Source organism: Garra rufa, chromosome 10 (assembly GCF_049309525.1).
Source record: "Garra rufa chromosome 10, GarRuf1.0, whole genome shotgun sequence".
Lineage (NCBI taxonomy): Eukaryota > Metazoa > Chordata > Actinopteri > Cypriniformes > Cyprinidae > Garra > Garra rufa.
The window spans coordinates 42,356,587-42,377,033 of NC_133370.1; the positions used below are offsets into that span (position 1 = coordinate 42,356,587).

A 20,447-nucleotide genomic window follows, 5' to 3' on the forward strand; every position below is an offset into this window, starting at 1 on the left:
ACTCGTATTATCACTTACGCCACTGAAAATGATGCACAATAGCCGTCTTTTGTAATATTTGTAAATATGGCCTATTTGCATTGTGTAAAAGCATTAAATAAAAGGCACCAGACTACAGAAAATGGCATATACTAAAGTATTTATTTTCTGGGGGAGGACCCACCCACATTTATTTTGCTTCCGACGCCCATGCTTGATGATGAAGTATAGTCTATAGGATATAACAAAGTGCTTTTCCAGTCCCGATTCCACAAGGTTTTATTCCGCATCCACCCCACTCCCGCTATATTAACTATATTATTCGCCCTCTGCCCGCTTAGAATAAATTTCTAAGCACCAAAATCGCAAAAACAAATAAAAATAATAATAGTAATAATAATAATTAATTAATTAATTAATTTTTAACTCTATAAAAACTGTAGTTTATATTCATCCTCTCCATTTCTATTTCTCTCTACTCAAATTAATTGTCAGTGTATCTAAAATTGTGTATCTTAGAAAAAGAAAAAGACGAACTACCTCTTAAACATGCATATCTTAATTTGATGTTGCTTTAAAACGCTGAAATATATAATGTATTTTATTCTGAAGGTGAAAGTTGTCGAGTTATTTAACTGCCCGCGGCGCCGTCAGGATCACTTTTTTTCCCCCTTTAATAAAGTGGATACAGCTTACAATACTCGTTCAAGAGTACGGCATTGCTCAAAACTATGCTATTTTACATATTTCTGTTATTTGAGTACAATCACAATGAAAAAACAGATGTGTATGCTATTTGTAAAAAAAAAAAATGTAAACAAGATGCTGGTTTAAGGGCGCATCACAGAAATTGCCTACAATTCTGCATATAGGCTTGCTACTTATTAATTTTATTTTATTTCGTTTTGTTAAATTATTATTCATTAAGAAATTTATATTTTGCATATGGGCATTTTTATTTATTTTACATACAGCTTTTTTGGGGTTTTCTCTGTGCATAAGCTCTGCGGTGTGACGTTCTGATGTTTCTGCTGCATTTTGCTTGTGTACAATTAACCCCTCAAAACGAATTTAGCTGTTATTAATGTGTCACAGCCACGTTTCAATTTAAATTTAAATGTAATTTAACACAATCTGGTCGTTAATAATAACTAAACACGTCGGTTGTCGTTTGAAAAAAAAAAAAACAGAAATTAACATTTCTATTTTCAATGCAGTCTAATAAAAGTTCATCAGGAAAAAAATAAAAGAAAATAATAATAAAACTGCTCCTGCTTATGAATACATTTTTGCTTGATGATGAAGTATCTAAATAGTCTATAGGATATAACAAAGTGCTTTTCCAGTCCCGCTTCCACGAGGTTTTATTCCGCATCCACCCGCTCCGCGCTATATTAAATATATTATTCGCCCGCTGCCCGCTTAGAATAAATTTCTAAGCACCAAAATCGCAAAAATACTGTAGTTTATATTTATCCTTCCCATTTCTATCTGTCTCTACTCAAATTAATTGTCAGTGTATCTAAAATTGTGTATCTTAGAAAAAGAAAAAGACGAACTACCTCTTAAACATGCATATCTTAATTTGATGTTGCTTTAAAACGCTGAAATATATAATGTATTTTATTCTGAAGGTGAAAGTTGTCGAGTTTAACTGCCCGCGGCGCCGTCAGGATCACTTGATTTTTTTCCCCTTAATAAAGTGGATACAGCTTACAATACTCGTTCAAGAGTACGGCATTGCTCAAAACTATGCTATTTTACATATTTCTGTTATTTGTGTACAATCACAATAAAAAACAAAAAAACAAAAAACAGATGTGTAGGCTATTTGTAAAAAAAATAAAATAAAAATGGAAACAAGATGCTGGTTTAAGGGCGCATCACAGAAATTGCCTAAAATTCTGCATACAGGCTTGCTACTTATTAATTTGTTAGATTATTATTCATTCAGAAAAGAAAAACATATATTTCTTATGTGGGCCTATTTTATTTATTATTATAGGTTTATTGGGTTTTTCTCTGTGCATAAGCTCTGCGCGTGAGGTTCTGGTGTTTATGCTGCTTCTTGCTTGTTAATTAATCCCTGAAAACGAATTTAGCGGTTTACGTCAGTTGTCGGTTGGAAAAATAAAATAACCGAAATTAACATTTCTATTTCCGATGCAGTCTAATAAATGTTGGTCAGGAAAACAAAGAAAGAAAACAAAATAACAATACAACTGCACCTGCTTATGAATAGGCTTGGCTATCTTTTTGCTATTGGTTTGAACCATCATTTCAGGAAAGAGGAATCATTGAACTATTACTGGTATTTGTGACCAACGCCCCCTAGAGCTGGCCATGGTGTTTGGCTACAGAATGTTGTTCCTTGCGCCACCTGGTGGATATTATATTAAGTGCAACAACGTTGTAAAAAAATCTAAAAAAGCCGCTGCGGCAGGACGCGTGGCCACGCGTGCCGAATTGCAGGCTGCCGCGTGAAAATAGACGCATTTTTAATGGCCAGATCTGTATATATGAAAACAGTTTTAATATACAGGGATGCAAACGGCGCGCCTTTTGGCGGATGCCGCCTTTTTCACGGCTGTGTGGGGGACATGTGTGAATCGTGCAGATCCGATGAGTTTTTATGGGGGGGGGGGGGGGGGGGGGGGGTGTTTGGAGTGGTTTTGCACTAATTAGTTTGTCCACTAGGCGGCAACACTGGCCCGGGCCAGCCAAAGAAGTAAAGCAAGAGAGCCAAGAACAACAACAATCTACCGGAGACCGCGGCAACATCAATAGACGGCAGATTTAAAAAGCGCTTGTAGGGCTCCAGACTGCGACCAAATTGGTCGCATTTTGTCTGCCGGTGTGGCGAAATTTTGTGAGCTGTCGCACTGGCGCGACCACCGCGTTGTTTAACTCATAAGCGCTGCTATTACTGTTTCATATGAGAAACATAAAACGGCAAACGAAACGAACGAGAAACCGAAGCGCGCCACGTTTGAGCTGCGCAGCGCAGACCGTTTATCAGCTAGGACCACAACACAACACGCTTGTCCGAGCTCAGAACAGCCTTTACTCGAGAACCAAAGTTGATTTCGCGACACTGCACAGTGCTGCAAGATCCAGTGAAAAGTGTTTGAATTCGCCCAGAATGAATTAGGGTTGCTGCAAGATCTAGGGAGAATCATTCAAATTCTGCTCAGAAATCTGTTATAAACAGCGCTGATGTAGGCTATGTCAGACAACCAGAAGTAACACCAACTTAAGCAAAGTCGAATGTTATTACTGTATTCATTTCAGGGTTTGTACAACCTTTGAGAGACAAATTTAAGCACTTTTAAATAGGGGTGGGAAAAAAAATCGATATTGCAATATATTGTTGTGCTCTCTGTCGCAATAAATAATCGATACACTAACGGCCAATATCGATATTTTATTACAACACAAATGATTAATTTACCCGTCGTCAGTGTCACTGTCACTACCCAATATCTACCATTCTGTTTGCGGGGGGCGCTGTTCGAGTAAATAGGCGTAAAGTGGCGGAAGCAGCGGCCAGTGAAGAACACAAGTTATCTTACAACATCAGAGAAGAAGCGCAGAAAAAAAGAGAAGTGAGAAGAATGGCGGAAGATAACGAAAAACAAATCAAAGACGCACCCGCTAGTTGAGCATGCTGATCAGTTACGCCTGTTTCACACATACTCCGTCTGCAGTGCTTATGCGTTGAGTATTTTTTTCCGCTCCCATGTTATCGGATTAGAGCGTTCACACTGCACGCGGTTGCTGTGCAAGTGCATTGAATAATACGTTGTTTATTATACGTTGAGTTTAAACGTGAATATATCTAGAATTGTATTAGTGTACTGTGATAAAAGAGTATCACAATGCTGAAAAAGCACGTTTGTATTTGAAATCAAAATAACGGATAAATGGTGTGTTTGTGGTAAACAGCCGCGGATCAGGAACGGACTGCAAACGTGTCCTGTGTGAAAGCAAAACAAGTCCGTGCTGCTTCTGCATCGCATACGTAACGCACACGGACTGCATACACACTGCAGACGGAGTATGTGTGAAACAGGCGTTAGTGTTCCTCAAGAAGAATATGCATTGATGTGACCACTGTCCAGGTTAACATAAAGCACTTTACAGTAACTTACTACTGACGTTTCAGGTTTACACATGTTAGTTAATGTTCATGTTGTTTTTTAATGTTCAGGCACTTTTATCTGTCTAGCTGTACAGTGTTTACATTTAAGACCAGGAGGCAGTGAGTTATTATGCAAATGCATATTTCTTTGCACAGTGTTGGAAATGTTGGCATTAATAAATGCATAAGATTTCCTTATTATGGGTATTTTTTCTTTTTCAGTCACATATATCGTGATATATCGTTGATGAAATTTCTTCCAATATATTGAATATCGTAGATATCGTGAATCGCGATATTATCGATATCGTGGGCCACATATCGCCACAGAATTGAATCGTGAGTTACCTGTATCGTCCCACCCCTACTTTTAAATGACTTTCATGCTTTTTGCACAACCATTTTCAGCACTTTAAAGCTCTTATGATCCAATTTGAATGTTATTTTGATGGCCAAAATATACTTTGTGGTAAACAAACACTTATGTCAAATTAAAATACATAAAATCACCATTATAACCAGTATATGGCAATAATAATCTGTATAGTTTATGTATATACAATTTATAGTTTATGTGAAGATCATTTTAAAATTACCTAAATTAAAAGTTTTTATATATTTCAGAGCCTATTAAATGTTGAAAATATTGGCTTTCAATTATACTGATGTTGAAATGGACATATGTAAAACTGAGAGAAAATTCATTTAATAGAGACACCAGTAGCAGTACTGATATCAATACTTCATTAATAATAGGCTACTTGGTAAAAAGATGACATTAAACACATATTTAAAATATACTTCATGTTGTTTCTACCTTAATTTGGAGGTTCAGTGTGAAATTGACAATATAAATATATAAATATGCGATTAATCATGATTAATTACAGAAAAATGTCAGATTTTTTTATTTTTATTGATTGAAAGACAGCACTAATGTTAACCTTTTGTAGATGCTGGTGTTGGTAATATTAGTTAATTTTAGTGAATATGCATTTCAGTGTAATTGTATAGTTCTCCCTAGAAAGAGATCAGGACGGCCCCCACCCCCTTGGCCCCCTTTAAATTTTCAGTTCGATAATCCGGCCCTCAAATGAATCTAATTGAATAGCCCTGGTATAGGGTATCCAGACGTCCTGATTATAGATGTCAGGTCGCTTTATGCTACACTGAGGCTAAAATATGCAACTTTTCATTTGCAATGAGAGAATTTGATGAGAGCCAGGCACTTACAGTGCAGAAAGTGGATAAGGGCTGTAAAATTTTTGATGTTACAGAATCTGTGTATTTTCATATAAAGAAGTTTGTATGTGTATAGGGTGAGCCCTGGATGGCAGAGGTTGGTGGCAATGTAATTATATGATATTTGCTGCGGGGGCACGGGCTTCGATAATCTCACTCCTTTTTGACCATACCTCTGTTTGCATCCCTGAATATAGGCCATTCATTGAAGATGCGCCTTATAATCCGGTGCGCCTTATAGTGCGGAAAATACGGTATATGACTGGATTCCGCGATTCTGTCCGTGTTTTCCGCATCCGGGAGATCAAGATAACATTGTTTTTGCACCTTCGCTGTGCAGTTGATTGGTCGGACTCGCGACTCCCAACAAATCAGATGCGCGGTGGGTGGAGACTGCTCTAGGGCACAAAGTGGTGAAAGAGCGCATTTTAAAATTACATTATTTTTTAAAAATAACCGATTCCGATAATCGTAAAAATGCTTAATATCGGCGCCAATAATCGGTCGGGCCGATAATCGGTCGACCCCTAATATATTCTCAAACCTCATCAGGCATGAATGGGGGAAAAATCTGAGCTGTTTTTCATGCAAATGGAAGTTGCAGAAAGTTTTGAATACAAGGGTGCCAATAATTATGGCCAGGGTGTATTAGAGAAAACCATTTATTTCATAATATTATATTCCCCCCACTTAAAATTGTTTATTTTTAATGAAATGTTTGAATTTTGCTGATTTTTTTGACTAAAGATCAACAGGAGAAACAACGCAGATTTATTTTTACAGCCTTCTTTGCCCATATTTTCCAAGGTTGCCAATAATTTTGTCCATGACTGTATGTTTTAAATAAATATAATAAATGATATACACGATTTATCCCTTTTAATGGTATAAAGGCTGAAATTCCATTGTATAAGATATTTTGTTTATGTGTAAACCTGTATCTGAATTATAAATCATGCCATTTTATGGCTTAATATTCTAACGTACTGTCAGAGTTATGTCTGTTTTGTCTTTGGTTTTTCCCATTTGTCTTCCCCCCGTTGATCTGTCATTTGGTTTAGCCCTTCGTCATTGTGATTCCCTGCACCTGTCCTTGTAATTATTAGTCATCTGTGTCACCTGTGTTTGTAATTAGTTTGTCTTTAAGAGTCTGTCTTTGAGTTCAGTTCCCTGTCGGTCTTTAACGTAGTGTATGTGTGTGAAAGTGTTCCTGCCTGTTCCTGCCTTGTTCCTCATTGGAGAATTCTATTCAATATATTGTTAATTGTTAACCTCGTCTATCGTCTCGTCTCGTCCTGCACACACCCCTAACAGAAAGACCGACCAAAACCGTTCACGGCGTCTTCCCCTGCGTTTCTTTTCCGTTTTTTGTATCAGTGTTTGTTTTATTTTTTTCCTTATGGATAACCCTGCCGTCCTCATCATCCTCCTGAAGCAGGGGAACTGCTCTCTCGAGGACCACACCAGAGACTTTATGTTCCTCGCCCCGTTAACGCATTACCCGGACAGCTGCTTGTGCACGTTCTTCCGAAATGGACTTAATAACACCATCAAGGAGCAGCTGTCCGGGAAGGGTCCTCGAGAGAGCCTTGCCGAATACATCGAGTGGGTGCTGGCGTCCTGTGGATCTTCCTGGACTGTCGGCAGCGTCGAGGAGGACGTCAGCCCCACTCATGACCCAGAGAGCAGCCAACCATCACCCCGACACGCAGAGCATGAACCCGAGCGCACCGCGGATGAGGGACTAGAGCCGCAAGCGACAGAGCCAGAGTCCTCTCCGGCTGATCAGGTGCGTGAGCCGGATTCTACATCTGCGACGGTGGATTGCGACGTGGAGCAAGTGAGGGAAATGGAGAGCCCTGCCCACTGCAACACCGCTGGGGGTGAGATGGAAAACTCTGGGGACTTAATCGACTTCTTCTCTGAAGTTTTGGATAATAATTCATATGACTTAATAGACTTTTTCTCTGAGCCACTGACCTGCCTAAACTTCCCTCCCACCCGCCCTCTTCTGTCTGAAACTGCCTGGTACCCGCTGGTTCCGCCCAGCCGTCCTGAGTCCCCGCTGGTTCCGCCCAGCCGTCCTGAGTCCCCGCTGGTTCCGCCCAGCCGTCCGAAGTCTCCCAGGTCATCAGTCAGTCCCCTTGCTCACCCTCAGCCCACCATCTATGCTTGGGCTCGCCGCAGGGATGCCAGCTAACATTGGTGGCATGGCTGGAGGTTCCCTCAGCTCCGCCTCCAGCCTCCGAACCCAGATCTCCACCTCGGCCCTCCGACCCTGCGGTTCCACCACGGCTCTCTACGCCCTCAGCTCCACCGTCGCCCGTCGGCCCACCAGCTCCACCGGGCTCCATCGTCCTTCCGGCTCATGACAATCTTATACTTATCTTATACTCATGTCCTCAGTGCTAATGACAAGACAGGAGTGAACAATCAGGGAAGTGCAGTGCAAGGGGAACAGCGACCTCAGGTGGCTGAGGGAAAGCCCCACAGTCCAGATCATGACAGTACCCCCTCCCCACGGAACGGCTTCCAGACGTTCCACAAGTCTGGAGGGAGGAGGAACGGTGGAAGGCGAATCAGGGGGAGGGATGGCGGGCCAGGTCCGTGCAGCGGAGAACCGTGAGTGGACACCGCCGCCAGAGGAACGTCCGCGGTCACCGCCGCGTCCGGAACAGAGAGCGCGGTCACCGCCGCGTCTTGCACAGAGGCGCTGTCTCCGCGGCGTCCGGAACAGAGAGCGCAGTCACCGCCGCGTCCGGAACAGAGGGCGTGGTCACCGCCGCGTCCCGGAACAGAGAGCGCGGTCACCGCCGCGTCTTGCACAGAGAGCGCTGTCTCCGCCACATCCGGAACAGAGAGCGCGGTCAACGCCGTGCCAGGAACAGAGAGCGCGGTCACCGCCACATCCGGAACTGAGAGCGCGGTCAACGCCGTGCCAGGAACAGAGAGCGCGGTCACTGCCGCGTCCGGAACAGAGAGCGCGGTCACCGCCACATCCGGAACAGAGGGCGCGGCCACCGCCGCATCAGGAACAGAGGGCGCGGTCACCGCCGCGTCCGGAACAGAGGGCGGGGTCACCGCCGCGTCAGGAACAGAGAGCGCGATCACCGGCGTGTCTGGAACAGAGAGAGCGGTCACCGCCGCGCCAGGAACAGAGGGCGCGGTCACCGCCGCTTCAGGGACCGAGATAGTGGACGCCACCGCCTTCCCGCAAAACAGCGTCTCCACCCCCGCCGCAAAGCAGGTGCGCTTCCGTGCAGCCTCGGTGCTACGAGCATCCATCGCCGCCAGGCAGGCGTAGATGAATTCAAAACGAGCGGCCGACGCCGCCTCGAAGGACACCCCCCCCCCGTCTCGGGAACAGAGCGAGTGATCGCCGCCCCCAAGCGGGGGGACGCCGCCTCCTCAAAAAAAAATCCTCCCCGCTGGACCCATCTGTGCTGGCTGCATTCTGTCACGGGGGAAGAGAGGAGATCTGGGTCCAAGTGCAGGGAAGGTAAGTATATATTTAATAAACACAAATAAACAGAACAAAACACAAACAAAAGGCCAACACGGCACAACACAACTTGAATATAATACAAAATAAACAGAACTGAAAACACGGTCAAGAGCAGGATCCAGGAACACACAGACTAGAAGACACACGAAGACAATGCAGCCAGAATGATGAGTGGGAATTGAGAGTTCTTATAGTCCGGATAATAGTGAGCAGGTGTGAGTGTAATCAGTGCTAATGACAAGACAGGAGTGAACAATCAGGGAAGTGCAGTGCAAGGGGAACAGCGACCTCAGGTGGCTGAGGGAAAACCCCACAGCCCAGATCATGACAATTTGTTTATTGAAAACATTTTTGATTGACATTTACCCCCAGTTTCACAGACAAGGTTTAAGGCTATTCCTAGATTAAATGTAAATCTGAGCTGTTTCAACTGAAAGAAACTTGGACTGACTGATCTTAAAATATATCAGTGCCTTTGTTTTGTCTCCGGATGCACACCAGTTATAAAAATTACTTAAATGTCCTAATTGAACTGGTTTAGGCTAAGCCCCATCTACAAAACCGGGCATTAGACTCCTATCTGATTTTCTATATTAAAAAAAAAAAAGAAAGTATTTTTTTATTTGGGCTAGTTAAATTATTTTCGGGCTACCAAAATCTGAAGAGTACCTGCCCGAAGGGCTACCAGAGATTTTGAAATTTTGCGAGCCCTGATACTATGCTACCATGCTATTAAATTATACAGTTATACTAATTATGCCATGGTAATAACATATAAATATGGTAATCAGATAATGTACCATGGAACTGCCACAATACCATGTAGTAACATAGTTTATGATGCGGGTGAGGTTTATATTTTATGATGTTATAATTGTGACGTTGTTGGTCACTGAATCTTCTAGGCAGTTCCGTGAGGTGATGGAGAATTTCAATAAGGTAGACAAACAGGTCAGTGGTCTGGAGGCTTTCCTCCACGGGTTAACAAAAGTCATGAAAACCAGACACTACGTCTACAATGAATTTAGCGTGTTTACCTCTCGTCTTTATTGTCTCAAAATTAACAGCCTTTGTTTGCTTTTGATATTTTAATTTCTTTTAAAGATAAATCACTGTATGAGTTTTACTGATTTATTTTTCTGTGTAGACAAATTTAATTTTAGACAAGATAACACAGGTAAATAGGGTGTTAAAAAAAACTAAGAAATGTAACTAAACAGTCATGGCCAAAAGTTTTGAGAATGACACAAATATTAGTTTTCACAAAGTTTGCTGCTAAACTGCTTTTAGATCTTTGTTTCAGTTGTTTCTGTGATGTACTGAAATATAATTACAAGCACTTCATACGTTTCAAAGGCTTTTTTATCACTTACGTCCCTTTAAATAACCAAGCAGTCCTACCTTCACTTATCTCTGATTTTCAGTATCCCCCCTTTTTATTTTCTCTTCACCTCCAACTAGTGGGGAGCGCTATTGGGTTCGGGCCAAATGCCGAGCTCGGACCCCTCTCCCTGGGCAGGGGGAGTGCCCTGGGCTCGGGAATGACTACCGAGCTCGGAGCCCTCTCCCGGACAGCACGCCAAACACGCTTAACTTTTACGCCGTTTATTATATGTAAGAGCGAACTCGTGAATTACATGACATTTATGCAAAGAGTCATTATTTGCAGTGTTGGTCCTTCTTTTTCAGGACCTCTGCAATTCGACTGGGCATGCTCTCAATCAACTTCTGGACCAAATCCTGACTGATAGCAACCCATTCTTTCATAATCATTTCTTGGAGTTTGTCAGAATTAGTGGGTTTTTGTTTGTCCACCCGCCTCTTGAGGATTGACCACAAGTTCTCAATGGGATTAAGATCTGGGGAGTTTCCAGGCCATGGACCCAAAATTTCAACGTTTTGGTCCCCGAGCCACTTAGTTATCACTTTTGCCTTTTGGCACGGTGCTCCATCGTGCTGGAAATGCATTGTTCTTCACCAAACTGTTGTTGGATTGTTGGAAGAAGTTGCTGTTGGAGAGTGTTTTGGTACCATTCTTTATTCATGGCTGTGTTTTTGGGCAAAATTGTGAGTGAGCCCACTCCTGATGCTTTACTGTTGGCATGACACAGGACTGATGGTAGCGCTCACCTTTTCTTCTCCGGACAAGCCTTTTTCCAGATGCCCCAAACAATCGTAAAGAGGCTTCATAGGAGAATATGACTTTGCCCCAGTCCTCAGCAGTCCAATCGCCATACTTTTTGCAGAAGATCAATCTGTCCCTGATGGGTTTTTTTTTTTTTTTTTTTTGGAGAGAAGTGGCTTCTTTGCTGCCCTTCTTGACACCAGGCCATCTTCCAAAAGTCTTGGCCTCACTGTGCGTGCAGATGCGCTCACACCTGCCTGCTGCCATTCCTGAGCAAGCTCTGCACTGGTGGCACTCCGATCCCGCAGCTGAATCCTCTTTAGGAGACGATCCTGTCTCTTGCTGGACTTTCTTGGACGCCCTGAAGCCTTCTTAACAAGAATTGAACCTCTTTCCTTGAAGTTCTTGATGATCCTATAAATTGTTGATTTAGGTGCAATCTTAGTAGCCACAATATCCTTGCCTGTGAAGCCATTTTTATGCAACGCAATGATGGCTGCACGCGTTTCTTTGCAGGTCACCATGGTTAACAATGGAAGAACAATGATTTCAAGCATCACCCTCCTTTTAACATGTCAAGTCTGCCATTCTAACCCAATCAGCCTGACATAATAATCTCCAGCCTTGTGCTCGTCAAAATTCTCACCTGAGTTAACAAGACGATTACTGAAATGATCTCAGCAGGTCCTTTAATAACAGCAATGAAATGCAGTGGAAAGTTTTTTTCGGGATTAAGTTAATTTTCATGGCAAAGAAGGACTATGCAATTCATCTGATCACTCTTCATAACATTCTGGAGTATATGCAAATTGCTATTATAAAAACTTAAGCAGCAACTTTTCCAATTTCCAATATTTATGTAATTCTCAAAACTTTTGGCCACGACTGTACTTCCTCAGTTGATTGATTACATTAAGAATTGATTTTTTGTTTGTATTACTTTTTTTTTTTTTTTTTTTTTTTTTTGAATGTTTAAAAGTGCAAATGGGGCATTATTTAATTAAATGTACAACAATTTGCATATATTTCCAGAACAGCAATCTGAACATCGTATAAACCAAGTTCAAAATTCATGTTTCATGTTGCTGACATAATAGAGTTAAAACATTTTTACAGGGATTTTGGATCTCTTTTTATCACTCCATAAATCTGAAAATATTGTATCGTACATCAGCCAGAAAAAAAAGATGCACATAAAGTTCAGCAAAATAAAGACTTAAAGCCCAAAATATTAAAAACTTGACGAGTGCCGAAAAAAATACTTTTGCCTTTATTGCCTTCCTTTAACAGCAAGTTGCCCTGGGATATATCAAAGGGCTAGTCTATTTTGAGCGCAAATTTTAGGTTCTTGATGATGATGTAGATCAGGGGTCCCCAAACTAAGGCCCGGGGGCCGAATGCGGCCCGCCCCCACATTTGGACTGGCCCTTTGAAAAATGCCAGAGATATATTTTGAAAATGTAATTTTAAATATGTTTTACTTATATCATGTCGGTATTTGATAATAAAGGTTGGCTTTCAAACTAAAATTTCCCTTAGTTATTAACATAGCTTAATTATTTGTTAAATTCACCAACAGAATGGTACATTGCCATAATGTGTCATCGCGATCGAACAGGTGAGCCATCTAGAAAATTCAGAGCGATGACAAATTGACTCAATGGCATTTGAGGTGAAACTAGCACTGCTTGTGGGACAAGTGCAAAAGCAAGAACTCACTCATCTCCCAGTTACCCAAAGTTTTTCAGCTGAGAACCAGTGGCCCCATTCCTAGTTGAAAAGTCTGTGGAAGCACTGAAAATGCTGAAGGCGGAATTTGACGTGTGATTCAAAAAACACAGTGGACCAACACCAGCAGATGACACTACATCCCAAATCATCACAGACTGTGGAAAATTAACACTGGACTTCAAGCAACTTGGGCTATGAGCTTCTCCACCCTTCCTCCAGACTCTAGGACCTTGGTTTCCAAATAAAATACAAAACTTGCTCTCATCTGAAAAGAGGACTTTGGACCACTGCGCAACAGTGCATTTCTTCTTCTCCTTAGCCCAGGTATGATGCCTCTGATGTTGTCTGTGGTTCAGGAGTGGCTTAACAAGAGGAATACAACAACTGTAGCCAAATTCCTTGACATGTCTGTGTGTGGTGGCTCTTGATGCCTTGACCCCCAGCCTCAGTCCATTGCTTATGAAGTTCACCCAAATTCTTGAATCGATTTTGCTTGACAAGCCTGTCAAGGATGTGGTTCTCTCGGTTGGTTGTGCATCTTTTTCTTCCATACTTTTTTCTTCAACTCAACTTTTTCTTAACATGCTTAGATGCAGCACTCTGTGAACAGCCAGCTTCATTGGCAATCAATGTTTGTGGCTTACCCTCCTTGTGAAGGGTGTCAATGATTGTCTTCTGGACAACTATCAGATCAGCAGTCTTCCCCATGATTGTGTAGCATAGTGAACCAGACTAAGAGACCATTTTGACAGCTCAGGAAACCTTTGCAGTTTTGAGTTGATTAGCTGATTGGCATGTCACCTTAATCTAATTTGTTGAGATAGCAAATTGGTGGGTTTTTGTTAAATGTGAGCCAAATCATCACAAGAACATTAAAAGAACCAAAGACTTAAACTACTTCACTCTGTGTGCATTAAATGTATTTAATAGACAAGTTTTACAATTTGAGTTGAATTACTGAAATAAATGAACTTTTCCATGACATTCTAATTTACTGAGAAGCACCTGTATATCTTTTGAAAAGGAATGATCATTTGTCTGTCTGGTGCATACAAAAATAATAAACTATTCTAGCTTTAAAAGGTATAATAAATACAGGTAAAATCATAATAAAATAATAATAGTAGTCAGTCCAGTCCATGGAATTTTCTTTTATAAACTGACCCGGCCCCCCATTAAAGAAAAGAAAATTATGTGGCCCGCTCAGAAAAAAGTTTGGGGACCCCTGATGTAGATTGTGTTTCTGTGTGTTTCCAGTTATTTGTCTATACGCTGTAAGTACTACTTTGAGTCCATGCTGTCTCAGAGAGGATACACTGGGAAGATAACCTTTGACCACAAGAAAGAGACTCTCTCCATGTCGGTAAGACTTTGCATGATGATAAAAATCATTGATGTGGTTATTTTCTTAAAGAATTAACACTCAAGAAATGTCTTTGGGGTCAGGATTTTACTATATGTGCATTAACTGTAACCTCTTAAAGTTACAATAGTTTCCCATGATGATGGTCATCTAACTATTCCTCAGGTTCAGCCAGGAGAGAGTGGTAAGGCCGCTCTGAGTGACATGCGTTTACTATCTAGAGGAGAGCGCTGGTTTTCTAACGTGTGCTTCCTCCTGTCACTGTGGGCCTTAGCTGAAGCGCCGTTCCGTGCCTTGGATGCCTTTGATGTGGATATGGTAAGGAATATGGGCTGTCAAGTCGATCCAATTTTTTTATTTAATTAATTACACTATGTGTCGATTAATTAATCTAAATAATCGCAAAATCAATTTGACTGTGAAAACACCCAGAAAAGATCATTTAAATCTATTTTTGTGTAAATGAGAAAGTATCAAGTAGGCATTACAAATTGTAGCTTTCGAAAGAACACTTTTTTTTTTATTCAACATAAAATTTATTACACATAAATGTTTAGGCTGCAACGGCCTAACATAAACTATGGAACATAAAAGAAGGTAATTTGAGAAATCAAATCAGCTTTGTTATCAACAATCTTCAAAATGCCTTCTTGTTTGTTCCAGAAAAGAAAGGTTTGAAATGACACGAGGGTGAGTAAATAATGACAGAATTTTACATGGACATGGCTATTGTGTTTTCCAGTCGGGCTACCAAAATGTTTCACCGGACTTCCCAACGGACCATCTTAAAGTAGAGGGCTTCTGCGGGTCGTAAAAAACTCCTCAATTTAGTTGTATCAAATTTAAGGCCACAAGTTTTAAATATGTTAAATAGTATAAGAAAAGGCTTAATTATAATTTTAAGAGGTCTTACATTTGGGGACGGAAAGACGAGAATCGTGATAGGGCTGGATTAAACTTCAAAAGGCAATGTTGTCACTGAAAAATATGCACGCTGCATGTTTCAAAGTCAAAACGCGGCACGGATGTCTTTATATGAATGTATCTGAAGTAGGGATGGGAAGATTCCCCGATTCGCTCGGTGCATCGGTTTAAAAAGTTAACGATGCGATGCATCGGTTTAAAAAGTGCGCATCGGATTGGCATTTGTATCGCGATGCATCATTTCTAACATATCTGCATCGGTAAATCCCGATTTATTTCTTTATAATTATTAGTAGATATACAATACTTTTATTATTTAGAAAGTGGAAAATATTGTTAGATTGTTTTCTCCCCTCTGAACTGTTTCTCAAGCACGTCTCCCTTCACTGCTATGTGAACGACGTAGCCTATCACAACACTACAGAGACCTGGGCGTGTCCAGAAAGTCACATAGAGCAGGGATTCTCAACCGGTGGCCCGCGAGATGGCTTAAAGTTAATTAAAATTTTATCCTAAAATGGTCAAAGCACGGCCTCTTTCGTGTTCTGTGATTGATTGCTTTGGACTCGGCGCAGCAAGCCTCATCGCACTGTTAAATACAGACAGAATGGTGGCTCAAAACTTTCAACCGCGGCACGCAAACATTATCAGAGACCTGCAAGGGACTGATTTTTTAGACCCGCTCCTGCAGAAATGTATGTTATTTTGTCCCACTCCCACCAGCAAAAGCCCACATAAAAGTAACCTATACCCCCGCGGAAAAACGGGTCTCTACTTCATCTCTTGACTGCATGAAAGAAACCCTCGCACTAATGTAAAAGTAAAGACGATCAGAGTAATAGTAACAATGACACTCTTGCATATCGAGTCTAGGCACGCATAAGTCCGCTGTTGATTCATTAACTAGTCATGCTTTCGGAGCTCTGATCCATAGTATTTTTGTGTGAAATTTCAAAATATTTGCATAGTTGTCAAAATGAATGTCTTGTGAGTGTTTTATAATGGATGCTCACCCATAGAGGTGGATCTTGTAAGGGCCAGTTGTGTTTATGCACATATGAGCACCAGCATCAACAGATATAGTATGTATTTGCTGTATTTTTCATTTGTATGTTCATTTTATAATGGATACAAACAGTAGCTATTCGGTCAGTCCAGTTCAAATGGACAGGTTTAGTGAGTGGTATTTTGGCATCTCCCTGTTGTTCTGTTTGGCAGGTTCACTTACTTTAGAAAAAGTACTCTGTAGTTGTTTAGAATGTTTGAATTAAAGAATTCAGGAGCTTCAAATCTGTCTATATATATATATACACACACACACACACACATATATATATATATATATATATATATATATATATATATATATATGTACATAATCAAAAAGACTTGGTTTTACTTGGTTAATAAATAATCAAACTCATTCAATGGCACTGCATCCTCTTTAACATCATCACATAAACTTGATCTAATTAGTTAGTGCTGAATTATCGCATCGTATCGTGATATGGGTGTGAATCGTATCGTATTGCGTCGCAATATATCACAAATGTATCGTTGATATATCGGATCGGATACTTTGTATCGAGATGCGTATCGGATCGGCATTATACCTCAGATGCCCAATCCTAATCTGAAGGGATCCGACTGTCCTCAGAAACGTGTCGTTGGCATTTTCATTTCATCAGCTTTCTGACCCCTTGCAGGTAAATCTTGAGTTACAGCTCAGGCATTTGTCTGAAGGGGATAACATCACCAACAGCCATCACTGATGTCTCAGGGGCAATTCTTTTAAGCTTAAGGGAATTGGTATTTAGTGCTCGCCTTGTTTAGCATGCACTCCCCTCAGTATGGCAGCGTGGGTATACCATTCCCCAAAGAACCCCCTAGAGGACACAGTTCGATGTTCCCTAGAAAGGGAACGTCTCAGGTTACGTATGTAACCATGATTCCCTGAGATGAGGAATGAGACACTGCGTCCTCTAGGGTCTTCGCCATGTTTCGGATGTAAGCTTCAGACGAAGAAGCGAATGTTGTGTTCTGCCAGTGTCCTTTTATACTATAGTCACACCAGTAGTGACGGACTGACAGCGACTGGTCATGCCGGAAGTGACGTCATTGGCTGTCGCCAGCCAATGCTATTGTTTTTGTATGTAGGCTTCAGACACACTGACGGTGTTCCCCAAAGCGCCCCCTAGAGGACGCAGTGTCTCGTTCCCTAGGTCCATAACCTGACAGTAATATTTTTATTGTTTTTTAAAGAAGTGCATTAAAAACAGTAACATTTTAAAATATTTTTACTACTTAATGTAACTGATTTCTGTTTGAAATATATTTTAAAATGTAATTTATTCCTGTGATTTCAAAGCTGAATTTTTACCATCATTACTCCAGTCACACAATACTTCCGAAATTATGGTAATATTCTTAATTGCTGTTCAAAAAACATTTATTGTTAATATTATTATGTTGAAGACAGCTGAGTACTTTTTTTTTTTCTTCTTCTTTGGTAATTAGAAAAACAGCATTTATCTGAAATAGAAATCTTTTGTAAGTAACATTATAAGTGTCTTTATCATCATGTGATATCATCAGTTTAAAGCATCCTTTCTAAATAAAAGTATTCATTTCTATAATTTCTTTACCAAAAAATCATACTAACTCCAAGCTTTGGTATAGTGTATGGTATAGTGTGTATAATTTTACTAAACCTTTTTATTTCATGTAAATGCTGATCTTTGGATCTTTCTATTCATCAAAGAATCCTGAATGGACTCTACAGTTTTAAATATTGATAATAATAATAATTATAAATGTTTCTTGAACAGCAAATCAGCATATTAGAATGATTTCTGAATGACATGTGACACTGAAGACCGAAGTAATGATGCTGAAAATTCAGCATTGATCACAAGAATAGATTACATTAAAATATATTCAAATAAAAAAGTTACTGCAAATTGTAATAATATTTTACACTATTGCGTTTTTTTTTTTGTATTTATAATTAAGTAAATTCAGCCTTGGTGAAAATAAGACACTTCTTGAAAAAAAACTTAAAAAAAAAAAACTTACCAATCCCATTCTTTTGAATATATACTGTAATCCTGTTTTTAGCACAGAAGTAAATGAACAAAACAAAACAAAAAATCTCAGGGATATAGTTTAGTTTTTCAGGATTTTGTTGTCTTTACTGTTGTTTTTATATTTTGGGTGCTGTAACTGGTCACCATTTTTTCACAGTTTTTCACAGTTCACAGTTTACTTTTTATAGTTCATTTAAATGGTTGAATGTTGACATACATTTTTACAAATACAGAAATTAATGTAGCCTCTCAATTTAATATGTGGCCATTCAGCAGGCATTCATAATAATTATACTATATAAAAATGTGTATAGTAGTTTTGGAAACTGCTGCCACACTGCTTGATATATCATGTTGAGTAGCCAATAACATGTTGTGTTAATACAATTTGTGTACATTTGTTATGATTACTGATGAGAATCAGATGACTGGAGAAGAGCATGCAGTCACTGTATTGTGTGTTTGCTCTTTCAGGACATGGTGAACCGGAGGATCTCCATAGACATGATGCTAAAGATCGCTGCCAGTCAGCGCTACAGACAGTTTATTTTCCTCACGCCACAGAGCATGAGGTAAACTGCTTCTCTGGTGTCAAAATATGTAAAAGTAGTTAGATTATGAGACATGATTGTGTTATTGCCTTATTTTTACAATTTCTAACACTAATGTTTTAGTAAAAATGTAATCTCCTGCTTTTCTTTTCCCAGTTCCCTTCCAGTTAACAACCTTGTCCGGATCCTCCGTCTGAAAGACCCTGACCGTAGCCAATCTGCTCTTCCTTTCACTCAGAGAAACCCGGAATAATGCTGCTGTCCACTGAACATCATCTTACGTGTTTGTGGCAAATCAAGTCACTGCAGACAAAGTACTATTAATGACAGCTGCACTTTTAATTTAGTTACTTAAACCCAAACTTTGCAGGTTCAGTTTTGTTCTGCACTTACAATTTTTCTAACATAAAAGTTTTTGTTTTATAAATATGAACACTATTACAATATAATTTGCATTAATACTTGGTTGATTAAACCTGTTGAACAAGTCATTTAATGGTCAGTTATCACTTGTTGTTTTTATTTCTTTTTTCAGTCTTACATTGTTTATTTTTAGTACTGAACTAATTAAAAAAGACATAAAAAATGTTTCTAGTATAACAATAAAATATTTGGCACGATTTTGTTCATTCATGCATTTATCAAAAATGAATGGTGTTGTATTACTGGTGTAACAGTATGGAAAAAATCATAAGTCTGATTCGATTGAAAGAAATCACGTGAGATATGAGAGAGAACCATATTTCCATTTCTGTTTTTATGTTTGCAGCAAGTTATGCATCCACAGTTTTTTTTTTTTTAGTGATAGTTGTTCATGAGTCCCTTGTTTGTCCTGAACAGTTAAACTGCCCGCTGTTCTTCAGAAAAATCCTTTAGGTCCAATTGGATATGCGCCTAATAGCACACATTTATTTACGTTGAATGATTAATCTAATATTTTGATATATGTTTGTGATAGGACAAACAAGGGACTCATGAACAACTATCACTAAACAAAAAAAAAACACACAGCTGGGATCATTGAAGTATAAACACATTATTAAGAATCAACTGTAGTAAACTTTTGAATGGGGACATTTTTTTACATTTAACTATTATTTTCTCTTGTGGACTATATGTAAATGTCTTTTATGTTAAACATCTTATTCAGGTCGGTACTAAATAAAAAATATGCATTTTGTATGATCTTTCTTATTTTGGTAAAATAATTAACATTTTGCAAGGCGTATGTGAACTTTTGACCCAAACTGTAAATGAAATAATATTACATAAATCACTGCATGGTTAAGAAAGCAAGACAAAAATCAAGCATTATTAGTTTAATGAGTTTAATGAAACACCACAGACCACAAGTGACTTTATCATTTCTGAGGTTTCTATTAGACCTGACTAGAGTTGATCTGTGACTGTACTGCAGCCCTAAAATTGCGATGTTTAGGAAGTACTTTGGTTCCTCTTTCAGTAAAGTGACATTCTGTGCAAACCAGTCAGTTTTTGTGAAGTCGCTATGCTGACAGTCTGCATAGCCACTGCATAGGAACTGACTGGCTGTGTTTTTAATCTGGAGCAGAATTATAATAAAATTATCATAAATTCAGAATTATACTAAATTATATCAAATATACAGTCAAGCCTGAAATTATTCATACCCCTGGCAAATTCTGACTTAAAGTTACTTTTATTCAACAAGCAATAATTTTTTGGACTGGAAATGACAGGCTTCTCCCAGAAGATAATAAGACGATGTTCAAGAGGCATCATTGTGGAAAAAAAATATTACTCATCTTTTATTTACATTTG

General features: G+C 39.6%; 1 protein-coding gene across 1 annotated transcript in view; it reads left to right on the forward strand.

Annotated features, from left to right (window-relative positions):
- LOC141344586 (structural maintenance of chromosomes protein 6-like) overlaps positions 1-19,827 on the forward strand; it is a 115,374-nt gene extending 95,547 nt beyond the window's left edge. The window contains exons 23-27 of the mRNA XM_073849462.1: positions 9,773-9,898; positions 13,981-14,086; positions 14,252-14,404; positions 18,571-18,668; positions 18,804-19,827. Coding sequence (XP_073705563.1) covers positions 9,773-9,898; positions 13,981-14,086; positions 14,252-14,404; positions 18,571-18,668; positions 18,804-18,900 — 580 coding nt within the window. The 3' untranslated portion in view covers positions 18,901-19,827. The remainder of the gene's footprint in view (positions 1-9,772; positions 9,899-13,980; positions 14,087-14,251; positions 14,405-18,570; positions 18,669-18,803) is intronic.
- The last annotated feature ends 620 nt before the right edge of the window (positions 19,828-20,447 follow it).